The sequence below is a fragment of the Sus scrofa genome, chromosome 1 (assembly GCF_054392235.1).
Source record: "Sus scrofa isolate SSC_HxYL_T2T_F1_AM1 chromosome 1, Sscrofa_HxYL_maternal_Yorkshire_Landrace_v2.0, whole genome shotgun sequence".
Classification (NCBI taxonomy): Eukaryota; Metazoa; Chordata; class Mammalia; order Artiodactyla; family Suidae; genus Sus; species Sus scrofa.
This window is the reverse complement of record NC_139383.1, coordinates 16,901,726-16,917,709: the sequence shown is the minus strand read 5'-3', so window position 1 is coordinate 16,917,709 and position 15,984 is coordinate 16,901,726. Positions and strand designations below refer to the sequence as shown.

The following is a 15,984-nucleotide window of genomic DNA, read 5'->3' as shown; positions in this document are numbered from 1 at the left end:
ACAGATGCCCAGGGAAAAAGAAGGCAAGGGAAAAAGAAATGAGGTGTGTGGCTGAGGACAGAACGATTCTTATAGTATTTTTTCTGGATTTTTTTTTTTTTTTTAGGTTTGCTTTTTATTACACAGTATGGAAAATTCCAAATATTCATATAAAATATAATAGTCCAGTGAATCTTCATCATTCAGTAAATTCTTAGTTACTCATGATAACCGGGTATCTGAAATTCCCAGATCATCTAAAATCATCCCAGATCATCTAAAATAATCATTCTGTCTATGTAGTGTCCATTTCTCTTTATTAAATCTATTGTAGATTCTTTATGACCTTCTGAGTTGGGACTATGGGGCCACAGAAAGGAGAGGCTGTGAGCTGAAAAAAATCCACAAACATGTTGTTTATGCCCTGGATAACCATCAGTTGAAAGTGTGACTTTTGTGGTTTGTTTTGGCCTCTTAAGCCAAAACTATCAGACTATTGGATGTGAAAGAAAGAAAAGGGAATTCTGAACCTCTTCAGCTGGGAAGGCAAAATCATCAAAATTCTATGAGGTTAAGAGAGTTTCTGTGGCTTTTAGAAACTTGTGTGGCCCAAAGGAGTCATAAATAATTTTTATGGTATAAAACCCTTGAAGAACATACTTGGTTTCCCAGGAATTTCAGCCATTCTTAAGCTCACAAAGTCTCCTGTTGGTGGAGAAGCTCTGCTCAGTGCCGCCTCTGGGAGATAATGAACTGAGCAGGGACTTAGCCTCCCCCTGGCTTCTTTGAACAGGTGACATGAACAGATTTGAGGTGACTGAGGCATTTCTTTTCCCTTCATAATTCAACTTTGAAGTAAAATCTGCCATTGTCCTTCTGATCCTTTGTCTAAATTTTACTAGCATCTTTTCCTCCTGGCGTTAATGAAGAGCAGTCAAGAGTTAAAAATGCGCTCCCTTGGTTTTATTAAGATCTAGAGTGGTATAATTGTAGACCCGTAAGATCCACTGGCAATCCACTTAAAGGATATCACACTGCCATCCCCGCAGAAAGCCCACAGAGTGGTGACCTATTTTCTATGTGACTAGGTAGAAGGGGGGGGGGGCGCTCCATAAACCTGACCTCCTTATTTTAAGGGTGTGATCAACATCTCAATATTAGTCATATTAGAAGAACAAATAAGAGTTCCCTGGTGGCTCAGCAGGTTAAGGATCTGGCATTGTCATTACTGTGGCCCTGGTTACAGCTGTAGCACGGGTTCAGTCCCTGGCCTGAAAACTTCCACATGCCGCAAGTGCAACCAAAAAAAAAAAAAAAAAAAAAAGGCAGTCCCATTGATATGTTTCCACATAGAATCAGCATAGTCCTTTCTGCAAAGACTGCTTCATCTACATTCAGGGCTGAATACACCAGACAGAATAGCCCTGGTCTCAGGGGACTGGTTAACCAAGACAGCACTTTCAGAGCTCAAGGCAGAGCTGCTAGTGGCAGAGGTCTGGCCACATGACTCTGGGCCTTGGAGACCAGAATCACAAAACCCCAAAGTCATTATTCCTCTAAGTGGAGCCCACATCTGGAACGTACATTTTCTAGCAGGGAGTGGGTTAGAGGTCATTTAATGACATTTCAGTCCTCCAGATGTCTACTCTAAAGAAAGTACCCATAAAGATATATCTTTATCCACAATATCATTTAAACTCTTTTTGATTAAAATGCGTCAGTACTTGCATTCTGGATTTCACTCTGCTACTGAATTTTTTATGATGCTGTTTATTGAAAAACAGTACTGTCTTCTGAAAGCTTTTACCAGATTCCCATGGTGATTTGCTAGGCATAGCACATTTCAAATTAAAATTTCATCGTCTTCAAAGGCTACTTTTATGAGCTATAAAGGAGCACCTGCCCAGCCTTCAGTGGGTGCCATAATACAGAGATGTGAAGCTTTTCTTCTAGAAGTTTAGCATCTATATAATATAAAGAAAATGTAGAGCAAAAATCATGCCATTTTTGTATTCATAGTGTAAATATTGGAACTTTTGGCCACATGCTTGAATCAATCAAAACATTCAAAGCAACATCATTGTAATAAAGTCACTGCGATGATATATTAATGTCTTGTGGGGTCTGTAAGAAGAATCCTCAGGAATTACACTGTTTGAGGTCTGACCTAAACAGTGCTTTGGCCCTATGCCTCTGACATGGTCATAAAGCAGAAATGACCACATCTCAGTAAACATGTGACCTCGCTTTGGCCTGGACTTGACATTTTATCAAGCTTCTTTCCTCTGACTCAGCAAAGTACACTCCCCACATCCATCACCCACACTCGGCACTCAGCACTTCTTCTGATAGAACTCCCTACAGGGAAAAAAGCATGAAGAACCCATACAGGACCCCCAGGCAAGATGGGATAGTGATTTCATACTCCCCCAGCACATAGCAATCACTGATGGAGTACTTTAAAAAGAAGTCCAAAGAGCGCCCCCAAGCCTGGAACAACACAGGAGAAGTGAGCAGTGGTGAAATCTCAGGCCAACTGAGATCTGGTCCAGAATTGGGCAGTGGCAGCCAGGAATTGGGCTTCCTATCAAGATGGGAGCCAGAACCAGGCTCAGTGCTTTAAGGACCTGAAGTAGGAGCCATGCTTCCCTCACTTCACTCTCAAGCAAAGAAAGCCAAACAAGAACAACTGCTGACCTGTCACTGGAATTATGGCTTTTAAATTGTAGACCTAGAGAAGTGGTAAAACAAACCCACAGCCTCATAAGTAGGAAATGAACCAAATTCTTGCTGCTTGGCAACCAGATCTTTGATATTCCTATTATTCCCATAGGATGGGAACTGCAAATAAGACCTGGTTCTAGTCCAAGTGCCAGAAGTCCAGATGGTAGTAACTGCAAAACTATTAGGGAAGGTCAGAGGTAGATAAGGAGGAAGGGAGAAAGAGAAATGGGGAGAAGAGGAAGGGAGGGGAAAGAAAGAGAGAGTGAAAGTGAAAATGAATCTCCTACTCAAAATGAGCTTACAGGCCACATAATCTAAGCACATGGGGAAAAAAATCTAATATCAAGAAAGGCAGTAAAATCTACTGTTGTGACATGAATTCATTCCAGATGTCCTTAATGAATAATCTGGCAAAGATTTTAAAATAAGTATGGCTAAGATATTGACAAGATAAAAGTATAAATAATTTCCATTAAAGAGCAGGAGGAGTTCCCACAATGGCACAGTGGTTTAAGGATTCAACTGCAGCATCTTGGGTCACTGTGGAGGTGCGGGCTTGATCCCCAACCTGGCACAGTGGGTTAGAGGATCCAGCATTGCTGCAGTGCAGCATAGGTTGCAGTTGCAGCTCAGATTCAATCCCTGGCCCAGGAACTTCCATATGCCATGGGTGTGGCCATAAAAAAAAAGAGCAGGAAATTATAAGACAAAAACATGAAAGCACATTATGATATTAATAAAGAATTATAAATCTTAAAATGAAAAATATGGTTATTGAAATAAAAATTCAAGAAATGGAATAAACTCTGAGTTGAGTATTGTCAAACAGTAACTTTATTACTGTTGATGAATTAACCAAAAATTCAACTCAGAAATATATGTATATTTATAGAGAGAGAGAGGAGAGAAATAGACAGAAGGAGTAGTTAAAAGATGTGGAAACGATTGTCAAGTTCCAGTAGTCATTCAATATGAGTTCCAGAAAAAGAGAATGGTGAAATGGTAGGGGAGCAATATTTGAAGCTAGAAAGATAGAATATTCCAAAATTAAAGATTCTCCAGACTAAAAGTATACCATGAGTACCGACAGAATAAACAAAATTAAATTTACACTCAAATACTTTAGAGTAAAACTGCAAGATATCTAGGAAAAGGAAGAAAAGCAGATGACAAGTAAAGGAAGTATAATCAGGCTGGTTGCATATTTCCCATCAGCAACAGTAGATACCAGATGACAAGAGAGTAATATCTTAAAAATGCTGAGGTAAAATAATTGTCAACCAAGGATTTTTATATCTAGCTAAACAATCACTCTATAGACTTTTTTTTAGACATAGAAAGATAAGAGTTAACCACTTACTTCACTGGAAGGCTCATTAAAAGATGGATTATGAGGAGAAATAAGGAAGGTACAGAACACAAGATGTGACAGTAGGAGTTCCCCTTGTGCCTCAGTGGGTTAAGAACTCAAATACTATCCATGAGGATGTGGGTTTGATCCCTAACCTTGCTCAGTGGGTTAAGGATCCAGTGTTGCTGCAAGCTGCAGTACAGGTCACAAATGTGGCATGGATCTGGTGTGGCTGTGGCTGTGGCTGTGGCCAGCAGCTGCAGCTGATTTGACCCCTAGCCTGGAAACTTCTATATGCCACAGGTGCAGCTGTAAAGAAAAAAAAAAAAAAATATGACAGTGAATATAGCCATTGAGTAAAATATGTTGGTGAAACGAGGTAAATATTGAGTGCTAAGAGGTTATTTTGTGTTAAAAAAGGGTTAAAATTAGACAACATTGATAAGATGGGGTGGATGGGGTTTCATGGATAATTAAAAGTGCTAAAATGCTTCCAGATTCAGGAGGAATACAGGAAAACCAAATTCATATTTTATTAGGAAAAAATTTAGTCGTTTGAATGTTAAACATTTTAAAATTACTCTTCCATCAACTTGTCTTTCTGATCAGTCATTTATGAATGATTTCTTAAAATTCTGCATCCCTCCTCAGAGGTGTAATTCTCAAGTAATGAGAGCATTTTAAGCTGCATTGTTATTTTTTGTATTTTTTAAGCTGTCAGACAGACCTTCATTCTCTGGGGAGGAAAATCTTAAGAGTGTTAAAAAATGTAAGATTAATCATGAAAATAAAAGGAATAAAATCTTTAGTTTCTAAAGCAGAAGAAGGAAGGCAGGGGGTATGTTTAAAACTTTAAAACCAACAGAAGACATGAAGAGAAAAAAGAAGCAAAGAAAACAAACAGCAGACAAAACACAAAGATGCAAAAATAACTCCAAATGTATCAGTAATCAGAGTAGAGGTAAATGATTAAATTATCTATTAAACATGACAGGGGGTGTTATCTATTGAAAATAGAGGCTGGAAAAAAGGGATGAGAAAAAGTCACCATTTAAATGCTTAAAGAAAGTTTATTTCATAAGACAAATTTTAACAGATGATAACATTAATAACACAAATAAAGGGAACCAATTACCAAGAATATATTCTATATAAATGATAGTAAGATTATATTTTATAAACTTCAAGTAAAGGGAGACAGACACCATTATTTGTCAGCTACTTGGAGCTTTTGCCCTGATCCCTTATGTAGAGTAGCTACCTTAATTCATAATCTAATTAAAGAATCTTGGCGTTGGTTTATCGATGACTTCAGCTTGACTTATTTACACACAACAAGCAATTAATGTTGAGCTACCCTAAATTAAGCATCTCTGAAATCAAATTGCTTTAGATCATATTATGGCATTATAGATGTAAACTTTATGAGAAAATTCTAGTGGAAAATTCAAAATTAGAATCCCAGATGAAGTTTCATTTCTTATCAAGAGCATTAAAGAAATGATAACCCCCTCTACCTTTTTTTCCCCGAGTCTTCCTTCAAGTAGTCACTGAATTCAGTTCTCATAATTTATGATTGAATAAAATTTATGCCCATAATTTTTTGTTAAGGCGGACTTTCATAAAATGTCCCACTTATATAAAATGTAAGGTATCCAATGATTTTTAAAGTAACTCTCACTTGGGCTAACCTCTGTTTAAAGATATTCTTTGTGCAAATATTCCAGATATTAAACGTAGAAGGGAAATGATTGTTAGCCAAAAACACTATAATTACCAAAGCGAGTGACTGATAATGTATTCCACTTTTACTTTTGAAAATGTTTGTACAAAACTGGGTTGGGCCCAGTGTTTTTACACTAGAGCCTGTAGACGTTTATTTGCCTAATAAAATAACCACACAATCTGGCAAAATTCTGCGTACTTGGCAGCCCTTCCTGCCCAGGAGCCTGGAACAGCATTGGCCCAGCAGGTGTGGCTTGCAGAAGGTTCAGAGAGTTGAATTCGGGAAGCCTGCCCAGCATCCCACCTGTGTGCAGTGTGCCTTCTTGAAGGCCAGGTTCATGCCCAGCTTTTCACAGCTGCAAAGGGCCTCTATTCATTCACAATTGATAATGAAAACTAAAAAAGCAAGGGATTGACCCTATACACCAACATTATAATAGATTAAAATTTTTTTTCGGCAAGAGATACCATGTATTTTTAAAGCTATTTTTGGGCTTTAGAACATAGATACTCTATAGCATTTAACACCATTGGACACATAAGAAACCTACCCTTCCCCTTGCTAACACGGGTTTGGTAGCCCCCCTTTCCTTAAAAGGTAAGGTAGGGGAAATCAAATCGAACTGGGCCCTAGGAAGAGAGGAAGACAAAAAATGTTTTCCCATATTTTTAGGCTTTTTTTTTTTTTTTTTTTTTTTTGGTCTTTTGTCATTTTAGGGCCACACCCCTGGCCTATGGAGGTTCTGAAGCTAGGGGTCGCATCGGAGCTGTAGCTGCCAGCCTACACCACAGCCACAGCAACCTGGGATCCGAGCCACGTCTTTGACCTACACCAAGGCACACAGCAACACCAGGTTCTTAACACGCAGAGGGAGGCCAGGGATCGAACCTGCTTCCTCAAGGATATTAGTCGAGTTCATTAACCACTGAGCCATGATGGGAACTCCACAAGGTGCTCTTTAACCATAGGACCTAAACAGTCATGACCCAGCTAGATCCAGATTCTTTGATCAGAATCACCTGCTTATTCAGGCCAAGGGAGGAGAGCTGGGATGCGGGGGTGGGGTGTGGGGGTGGTCATGCTAGCTGCTTCAATAACTTAAGCCTCTGTGTGCTGGCCTGAAGCAATGGTTTTCAGATTTAGAGCCTTTGTGTCAACAGAAATCTTATACAAAACCCAATATATAAACCTAGACAAAGCACAGCTCTTCTGGCTTTGGTAGGGCTGGGGGTCCTGGATCCCTGCCCACCTGGCACACCCTCCCCCACTACGGACTGTGTGTACCTAGACGTTTCCCTTTACTGGAACTCCTTAAATCCCTCCTTTCTGGGCCCAGGATTAGTCACAGGATTGGAGAGGGCTGAATGATGAAAGACCGTGGAATGAAAGAGAAGTAGACTGGAGACTTATTTTGTCTTATTAAATGAACAAAGTTCCAGAACCCTGTCAACTTGGTAAGAAGTGGGGGGATTTTTTTTTTCTTCCATGGGGACTTTGGATGCTGAGGATGCTGCTGACCACACCGTGTAGGTTGTATGTGCTTTGCCTACCCGGAAGGCTCACCAAAAGTTACCTTGAACTTGCTGTCGGATCCTGAATTCTTCTCCAGGCTCTGGAGCTTTCCCATCTCTACAGACAGGGTGGAGTATGCTAACATTCCTCCTGCCAGGAATGGCATCCAAACCCGGGCCTACTGCTGGGTCCAGGGGAGGAGGCAGAAGGAAATCCCAGGCAAGGGAGATGGCTGAGCCGGGCATGGAATTACCAACTGGCACAGTGTTGATGTCCCCGAAGGATAACCAGCTTCTCGAAATTACCAGAGGTTCTTCTTTAGAATGCAGATTTCTAGGCATTCCCTGGTGGCTCAGATGGTTAAGGATCTGGCATTGGCTCTGCTGTGGCTCGGGTCACTGCTGTAGCATGGGTTTGATCCCTGGCCTGGGAACTTCTGCATGCCTTGAGTGAGGCCAAAAATTTTTTTGCAGATTTCTAGCTTTGTTCCCAGAAAAACCTGTTCTATCAAGCATTCTGGAAGTAGGGTCCGGTAATTAATCTTGTTAACAGATCCCTAAATGCAGATTGTTATTCTCACTGCATTGTCAGTAAGAGTCCTTCAGAGTTTTTGAACAGGGGAGTGATGCAAATGAATTTGCGTTTCAGCTAAGATGCTGTGGAAACTTTGTGCAGAAACTGGGGAGAAGAGAAGGAAGGAAGAGAAACTCACTGGCTGGAGAAGAGCTGAGCAGGGGCTGAGATGTGGAATGGATGGGAGAAGGCAGGTTAGAAACCCTGCTGCAGGGTCAGGCCATTGAATGACGTGGAGAGGGAGGGTGAGGAGGGAATTAAAAATGACCCCCAGGGATCTGGCTGTAGGGACTGTGGTTTCCTTTGGGCATGGAGGGCCCTTTGACCTTAAACAGATGTGTGTTATTCATCACAGTCCATCGGATGACAGTGTTATAGGAGCAGATCAATAGAGGATGATTTTGCTGTAAGAGCAAAGTGGAAGAAGATGCACCCACAAAGAAAACCTGGCATGTGTAAGGGTACGCTTTTTAAAACAGTACAATCCAGAATGAATTTCAACCAAAATTGGTTTTGGTTTTTTTTTTTTTTTTTTTTTTTTGATGTTGGCAATTGAAAGGATTCTGTTAATTATCTGGAATATTTGCTTAGAGAGAATATCTCATTTCCCTAATAATAAATTGAGAATATTAAGGGTGGGGTCTTGTATTTAGACCCAGTCTTAAAAGAGGGCTAGACTTGGGGAGGGGAGAGCTTTGAGGGGTGCTGTGCTAGAAGCCAAGATCCAAGGATGAGATAAAGCAATCATAAATCAAGCGCTGGCAAGCGGGCCAGCTTGGCTAAAGTCAACACCATAATGACGATCTTTGAGCAAATCTTAAATAAAATTTTTTTCTGCTTTTTTGGGCCACTCCTGTGGCATATAGAAATTCCCGGGCTAGGGGTTGAATCGGAGCTATAGCTGCTGGCCTACCTCACAACCACAGCAACGTGGGATCCGAGCTGCACCAGCGACCTACACCACAACTTGTGGCAACACCGGATCCCCAACCCACTGAGCGAGGTCACGGTCGAACCCGAATCCTCATGGTTCCAAGTCGGATTTGTTTCTTCTGAGCCACACCAGGAGCTTCCTTAAATAAACATTAGGGTTTTTGTTTAAAGTAAATTTATCCTAGAAGCACTACATGGGAAGAAAAAATGAAATTGCATAATCATTTAAAACATATAAATATCTGTATATCAGAGTTCCCATCCTGGCTCAGTGGTGAACGAATCTGACTAGGAACCATGAGGTTGCAGGTTCGGTCCCTGCCCTTGCTCAGTGGGTTAAGGATCTGGTGTTGCCGTGAGCTGTGGTGTAGGTTGCAGACACGGCTCAGATCCCAAGTTGCTATGGCTCTGGTGTAGGCCAGCGGCTACAGCTCCGATGAAACCCCTAACCTGGGAACCTCCATATATTTCGGGAGCGGCCCTAGAAAAGGCAAAAAGACAAAAAAACAAAACAAAACATATATATCTGTGTATATATGAGGGGAACTTCAGTATTCAGTATAAAAGGGTGATTTTTTTGTTTGTTTGTTAGTTTGTTGCTTTTTAGGGCCACCCCTGCAGCATATGGAGGTTCCCAGGCTAGGAACAAATCCGTCTACCACAGCTCACAGCAACGCCAGATCCCCAACCCACCGAGCGAGGCCAGGGAACGAATCCGCATCCTCATGGACCCCAGTCAGGTTCGTTAACCACTGAGCCACGGCGGAAACTCCTAAAAGGGTGATGGTAAAACAACACGGGATAGGGAAGCCTGACACAAGGATAAAACCATTAACTCGGGGGAAAACGAAGAGCCCCAAGGGGACTGGATGGTGCCCGTTAGAGCAGCACAGGGCCCAGCAGCTGTGTTGACACTTGTCTCATTTGGCTGCCCAGGACACTGAGGCCACGTGCTGAAGGTCTTGGTTCCAGTAAGAGTGGACTGTGTGAGTGGCCAGAATGGGCTTCCCGAGCTGCTGGGAAGCAGATCACTGTTCACTGTGGCGAAGCGTAGGCAGCTGAATGCCTGGTCTTCACAGCTCGTTTCCTGCTTCCACTTGGTCTCACACCTGAGTCACCTTTTATTTATGTCCTCCTATAGCACTGCCATAAGGTAGTTGCCACCAACACCATTCATCAACCTCACGGGCTCTAATGGAACTCTTCGAAATCCCCCGGGCCACGCCTTGATCTTAGAGAGGAAAAGTTGTTAACAGCAATTCCTAAACTAGGAATTCATGTCTCCCCATAAATTGACCTCAGGGGGTCATTCGTGGATTCCAGCAGAGCAACGTCCTTCCTCGGTCCCGGCACCCCTCTGCCCTCCGCACCCCCACCAGCTCATGTCCTCTGCCCCCTCCTGCGAGCTCAGGGCCAGAATCTCTGGAGACAGAATCCCGGCTGTGTGTCTTGGCTTCTTCCTTCTGCCATTTGTTCATTCATTCGCTGAGTATTTATTGCACCCCTGCTTTTTCCAGGCAGGGGGCTAAGCGCCGGAGACGCAGTGAGCAGACCTCTGTCCTCTCCTGGACTCACCACCTAAACAAATCATTACACAAGGTCTTATTAAAAGGCAACTGTAAAGTGAACTCGGAGAAGCACAGGTGCCACGAGTCTCTGTGGGAGGTTTGGTGGGATCTGCTGCCTGCCCCCTGTGTTAATGCAGGCTGCTGGGGGGCGGACTGTGCAGGGGACCCCATCTCTGGACACCCCCTCGATCAGCATCATTTTACTCTGCCATTTGCCGTGAAACCTCGACCTTAGAGGACAGGCCCTCGGCCCTGGCAGAGTCTCCCCTTCTCACCCAGCTCCTGGCTCCCATCCTCTGGCTTCGGCCCACTGACTGGGTCGCTCTGACCTAAGGCTCCAGTCCCCGGGGGAAGCCAACAGCAGGAGGATATCCAGAGGGTGAGCAGGAAGGGTGGTCAGAGCATCCTCACAGCAAAGCCCGGTCACCCTCCTCCACATGCTTCAGTTCATTTTACACTGTGTCATGCTCCTTCTACTCTCTGAAGAGGAAACTAAAATACATCGTAATAAAAGCTAACATTTCAAAATTGAATAAAGTAAAATCTCGAGTATCCCATCTTCCATTACGTCTCCCACCATAAAAGACTTCTTCTAACAGTAGAAGGTGTTTATTCTTCCAGGTATTTTTGTCTTTATATAAACTTGTATGTTTATCTTTATGTTGCCCTACATGTTCACATTGTCCTATGATCAAGTTTATTTCATCTGAAAATGCCTCACAGACATTTTTCAGGACAGGGCATGTAGATCCTCCTTCTGTCTGGGTGCCCAGCATTTCATTGTATGAATGTGCCATAACGTCTCTGTGAATCAGTCCCCCGATAATGAACATGTGAGTGCTGCCATTTTTTGTTTTAATAAATCTTGTGGCAATGACTAATCGTATACATACATCTGTCTGTGTCAAATTCTTCTTAAAAAAGTACTTCGGGTCTAACATCATGCTTTACTTATTTATTTATTTTTATCTTTTTGTGGCCGCACCCATGGCATCTAGAGATTCCCAGGCTAGGGGTCAAATCAGAGCTGTAGCCGCCAAGCTACACCAAAGCCACAGCAACGCCTGATCCAAGCTGTGTCTGTGACCTACACCACAGCTCAGGGCAACATGGGATCCTTAACCCAATGAGCGAGGCCAGGGATCGAACCCACGTCCTCATGGATGCTAGTCGGTTTTGCTAACCACTGAGCCGCAACAGGAACTCCCAACATCACACATTCTGAATGTGTTTTCATACACTGTGAGGTGCTCTTACCCATCCCTCACTACACACGTGGCTGGATGGGCTGATGCACCCCTTCTGTTTGCTTCTAACATATTCCCCCAAGGAGCTGTGCACCTCTGCTTAGCTTGAGTGTGTTTGTGGCTGAATCTCTTTTTTTTCTTCCCTCAATAAGGATGTATGCTTTATTTAATTATTTATTTAGGCTGCACCCAAGGCATTTGGAAGTTCCCAGGCCAGGGATCGAACCCACACCACAGCAGCCACCCGAACGGCTGTAGCGACAATGTCAGATTCTTAACGCACTATGCCACAGAGAACTCTTGTTGCTAAATCTCTTTATTCCTGTTGAATTTGTTATTATAACTCTGGAATGTATTAAATTGGTACAGAAACCGAAAAAGTATGGGGGGGGAGGCTGTTTAAAGAAAAAAAAAAAAAAGGACTTTTAAGTTATATTTTTCTGATTCTTGACTTGAACTAGAAAACATTTTTTAATAACTAACCACCTACCCTAATCATATCAGGTTCGGTGGTTTCAACTGACTTATAAACTCCATCAACCATAGGACTGTGTTTGCTGAGTTATAGCCACTTGTAATCTGCCTTGCCAGTATTGTTTCTGGAAAAATATCCCATAGCTCTTTGGTTTGTTTGTAAGTTGGGTTATCTTTTCTCCTTAGAAATACCTGAGAACCAGACATGTCTTTTCTAGGCTATCCAATGTAATCTGCCGTGATGAAAGTGGGTTTTTAGCCCTTCTTTTCATCCTCCTGGCAAAGCCAATTATAAGCCCTGGTAATGCTGACAAAGACACTGTGCTCAACCTCATAGAAGAGAAAATTTCCACGTGGAAATTTCAGTTTTTCTATCCTAGAATCACAACTGTTGCCTTTGAACATAAGAGAATGTCTGTAGGCAAACATCCTGCCTCTTTCTAACCAAATATAGCATTAGAAACAGTTTTAGAGCCCCTCCAAAATTTACAAACCCTTTATGTGACTGTGGTAGGTACTTAGTTATTTACTGGATGTGTGATTACACAGAGAAACACACATTTCTGCAGGCTTGGCTGTATGTGGATCTCTGATTAAATCTGAATGAATTAAGAACTAAGTCCTACTGAATTCATTCAACAAGTATTTGTCGAGTTCCCACTGCGTACTTCTCAGTTTCCCATAACTGCTGGGGCCACAACAAGTCACAGTCAGTAGAACTGCTCTAAGATGCTCGAGATCGAAGTTCCCATTGTGGCTCAGTGGTAACGAACCCAACTAATATCCACGGAGACACAGGTTTGATCCCTGGCCTCGTTCAGTGGGTTAAGGATCCGGTGTTGCCGTGAACTGTGGTGTGGGTCATAGACTCAGCTCGGATCCCACAAGTTGCTGTGGCTGTGGTATAGAGCACGGCTACAGCTCCGATTGGACCCCGAGCCTGGGAACTTTTCAGGTGCGGCCCTAACGAACAAACAAACAAACAAAAAGATGCTTGTGCTCTAGCTAAAGCCTTCAGGCCACTGGGAAAGGCAGAAATTGAACATCACTCTCTGAAAGGCTCAGACCGTATATGCTCCCGGCCAGGGGACCAGGCTGGTGCAAGGCAGAAAGAAAGTTCTTCTCATGAAATCCATCAGTCCTCTACATCTTTCCAAGGCCTCCCTGTGTCACTTAGCTCTCAGTTTTACTGACACCGTATGACGTTTGACAAAGCCCTGCAGACCCCGCCAGGCATCTCACTGCTGTGTTTTCTCTTCTAGGATATCAATGAGTGTATTCTTGAAAACTATCCCGAGTGTTCCAACCCCAGGTTATTTTACATCATTCCGTATTTTTGCGGACAGCATCCCAGATGCAGGTAAAGACTGGAACAGGCTCATGGCATGCTCATGTGGACAGCACTGGCAGGAAACCCACCAACCGGCACTGGGCGGGCACCTTTTATACCCCCAGTCTTGCAACCTTCTGGAATTTGGTTACTATTTACTGTTCATTTTTAAAGATCCCATTTGAGACTCTAGATGTCCTCTAAATGAAGAAATTAATCAATCAGGGACCCACCTGTAAAGCTGTGTAATTGAAATGCCAACCAGTCTCGTCTTCAGACTCAGCATACAGCTGTCACGACCCAGCCCAGGAGGCAGTAAAGCCCAGCGGGGAGCACCCAGCCTGCTCCTCCGTGGTGACTGCCTCATCGGGAGCTGCCCTTGCAGCTGTGGTGTATCTAACCGGGTCTGAAACACTGGGTGCTCACGCTGAGAATTCCAGAGTGCCATTCTCCTGGGATGTACTTAGTAGAAAGAGAAGAAACCTTAGCCTTCTTTAGAAAGTGACTTACTCAGATAGGCTCCTCAGAGTGTCCTTAGGATCCCCCCCTAATCCCAGTCTCTGAGGAGGCACCGAGGCACTTACTGTCCACCTCCCAGGGGACTCTGGTCTGGCTACACTTGAAACTCGTTGTGCTAGACAGAGGTGTCGCCTCCAGAAGAAAGGGTGGCAACGATGATCTTTGCTTGGTAGAAAACAGACCCTGCTGCCAGAAGTGACATTTTCCCCCCAAGGAGACATTGATTAGAAGGTGCTTGTGCTCCCGAAGAGATGGGGGTGGGGGAGAGAGAGGGGGTCGGGAGGGACCCACAGCTTCCAAATGGCAGCTCATTCATTGTACTTTGTGCTGGCACTGTGATTGCTGCTTGGTTATGACGGCCATGGTCACTGTTGATGTTCTGCTGAATTTACCCCTTTGTTTATGGTTGGAATTCTGGGACTAGAAGTGCTGGTTTTCTGCTTCATCATAAACTCCTGCGTGCAGGAGGCCTCGCTCAGCCACCGTCTCCCCGCAAATAAGTACCTCCTGGTTCATGGTCAGTGCTTCAGATCCTGGGAAGCTGTGGGGCCAGATGACTCACTTTCTATCACAGTGAAGATACTTAACTCCAAGAAGCATGATTCTAACTCCCTAAAGTACTTTTAAACTTCTAAATGGCCTAATCTTGGGGCCAGACTTCTAATGCATTGTCTGGGTACACACGTGATGATGCGCCAACAGCTTTCAAAAGGTCTCCTTGTTCCATCTTGACGCAATTATTTGAACTAAGTAAGGGGTATTATTAAAAAGTCTCAAAGAAAAGCCTGGTTCGCCCAAATTCCCCCAGATGGTAAACACCAGCCAGGCCTAGAGCCCCGGTCCTGGGCTCACATCAGTGTAACAGTCGCATCAGTGTTGTCAGCTTGGAGATCTGCCTTACAAATAAGATCAGGCTGTTTTCCTTCTATAATTAAAAAAAAAAAATTTTTTTTTTCTTTAAATTCCTCAAAAGAATAAGACTAGTAATCATGACCTGACAGCTGTTTTGCATTCTAAGTTTCATCTTTCAAAACTTCTGACTTCGTGGGTTCTCTTTGGTCCTCCTATGAAAAAGCCATTCTCATCAGCATTTATTGAGACCAACCTCTTGAGGCCCATATCCTCCTTCGAACAAATATTTGGGTGGGCCTCATGAACGTTCAAGGTCCCGGGCTAGGCTCCATGCACAGGTGGAGGTGACAGAGGTGAACTTTTTGAGAAAGACAAGGGGGGCAGCTGGAAGGCCCCTGGAGGCCTGACATCTGGGCTGGTCTCTGGAAGGAAGTGGGTTTGGACTCTTGCAGGTGGGGGTGGGTGGGAGCAGGGAGGCGCTTTCAGCCTGTTGTGGCTGCATGTCAAAAACCAATCTTTGATTTAAAAATCATTTTTGTATCCATAAAGGGAGCCTGGCGAGTGGGCCCTTGAAAGAGCAAAACTGAACGTGAACGAAAACTTCCTGCTCGTGGGGATTCTGGAAGAGTTGGAAGATGTGCTGCTTTTACTGGAAAGGTTTTTACCTCATTACTTCAAGGGCGTGCTCAGTATCTACAAAGACCCAGGTAACTCTGTCTGTAAGCACGCTCTTCTCCGTTTCCAGGGTTAGGCACCTTGACAAGGACTCAGGAAACAAAGGTGGGAAATCATCTCTCTGTTAGTGAAAGGAAGCTCCCTGGGCTTCAGAGCAAGGTTAGAGCCAGGAGATACTGAGGCCAAAACCTTGTGCCTCAGGGCCAAACATGAACTCGCCATGTGTCAAAGGCCCGATGCTTCCATTCCTCCCTTTAGAAAGTGAAATTGGCCAAGTTTCATCCTCCTTGTCCTGAGCATGTTGGGGTGAACCAGTGAATAGGCAGGTGTGTGTCGGAGAATCTGTGTGTGGGCACGAGGGAGCCATTGCCTGATGAGCCATCTCTGGCCCTCCTCCCATTCGCCAGAAGCAAATTCTGGCCCACAGAATAGATAAAGCAGCGTGTTGAAAATCCAGTTATGATTTAACTCTAACAAATGGAGTGGTTTCCAAGTAGACACAAGAACTAGGACGCAGCAGA

General features: G+C 43.6%; 1 protein-coding gene across 6 annotated transcripts in view; it reads left to right on the top strand.

The window, feature by feature from the left end:
- The window catches only part of UST (uronyl 2-sulfotransferase), a 439,470-nt gene that overhangs the window by 374,738 nt on the left and 48,748 nt on the right, over positions 1-15,984 (top strand). For 4 of the 6 annotated variants that reach the window (XM_085024120.1, XM_021086988.2, XM_085024125.1 and 1 more), the window contains 2 exons: positions 13,350-13,447; positions 15,338-15,495. The exons of 1 other annotated variant lie outside the window; for it this stretch is intronic. In XM_085024120.1, coding sequence (XP_084880246.1) covers positions 13,350-13,447; positions 15,338-15,495 — 256 coding nt within the window. The remainder of the gene's footprint in view (positions 1-13,349; positions 13,448-15,337; positions 15,496-15,984) is intronic. One more of the 6 variants, XR_014844856.1, reaches the window with a different exon arrangement.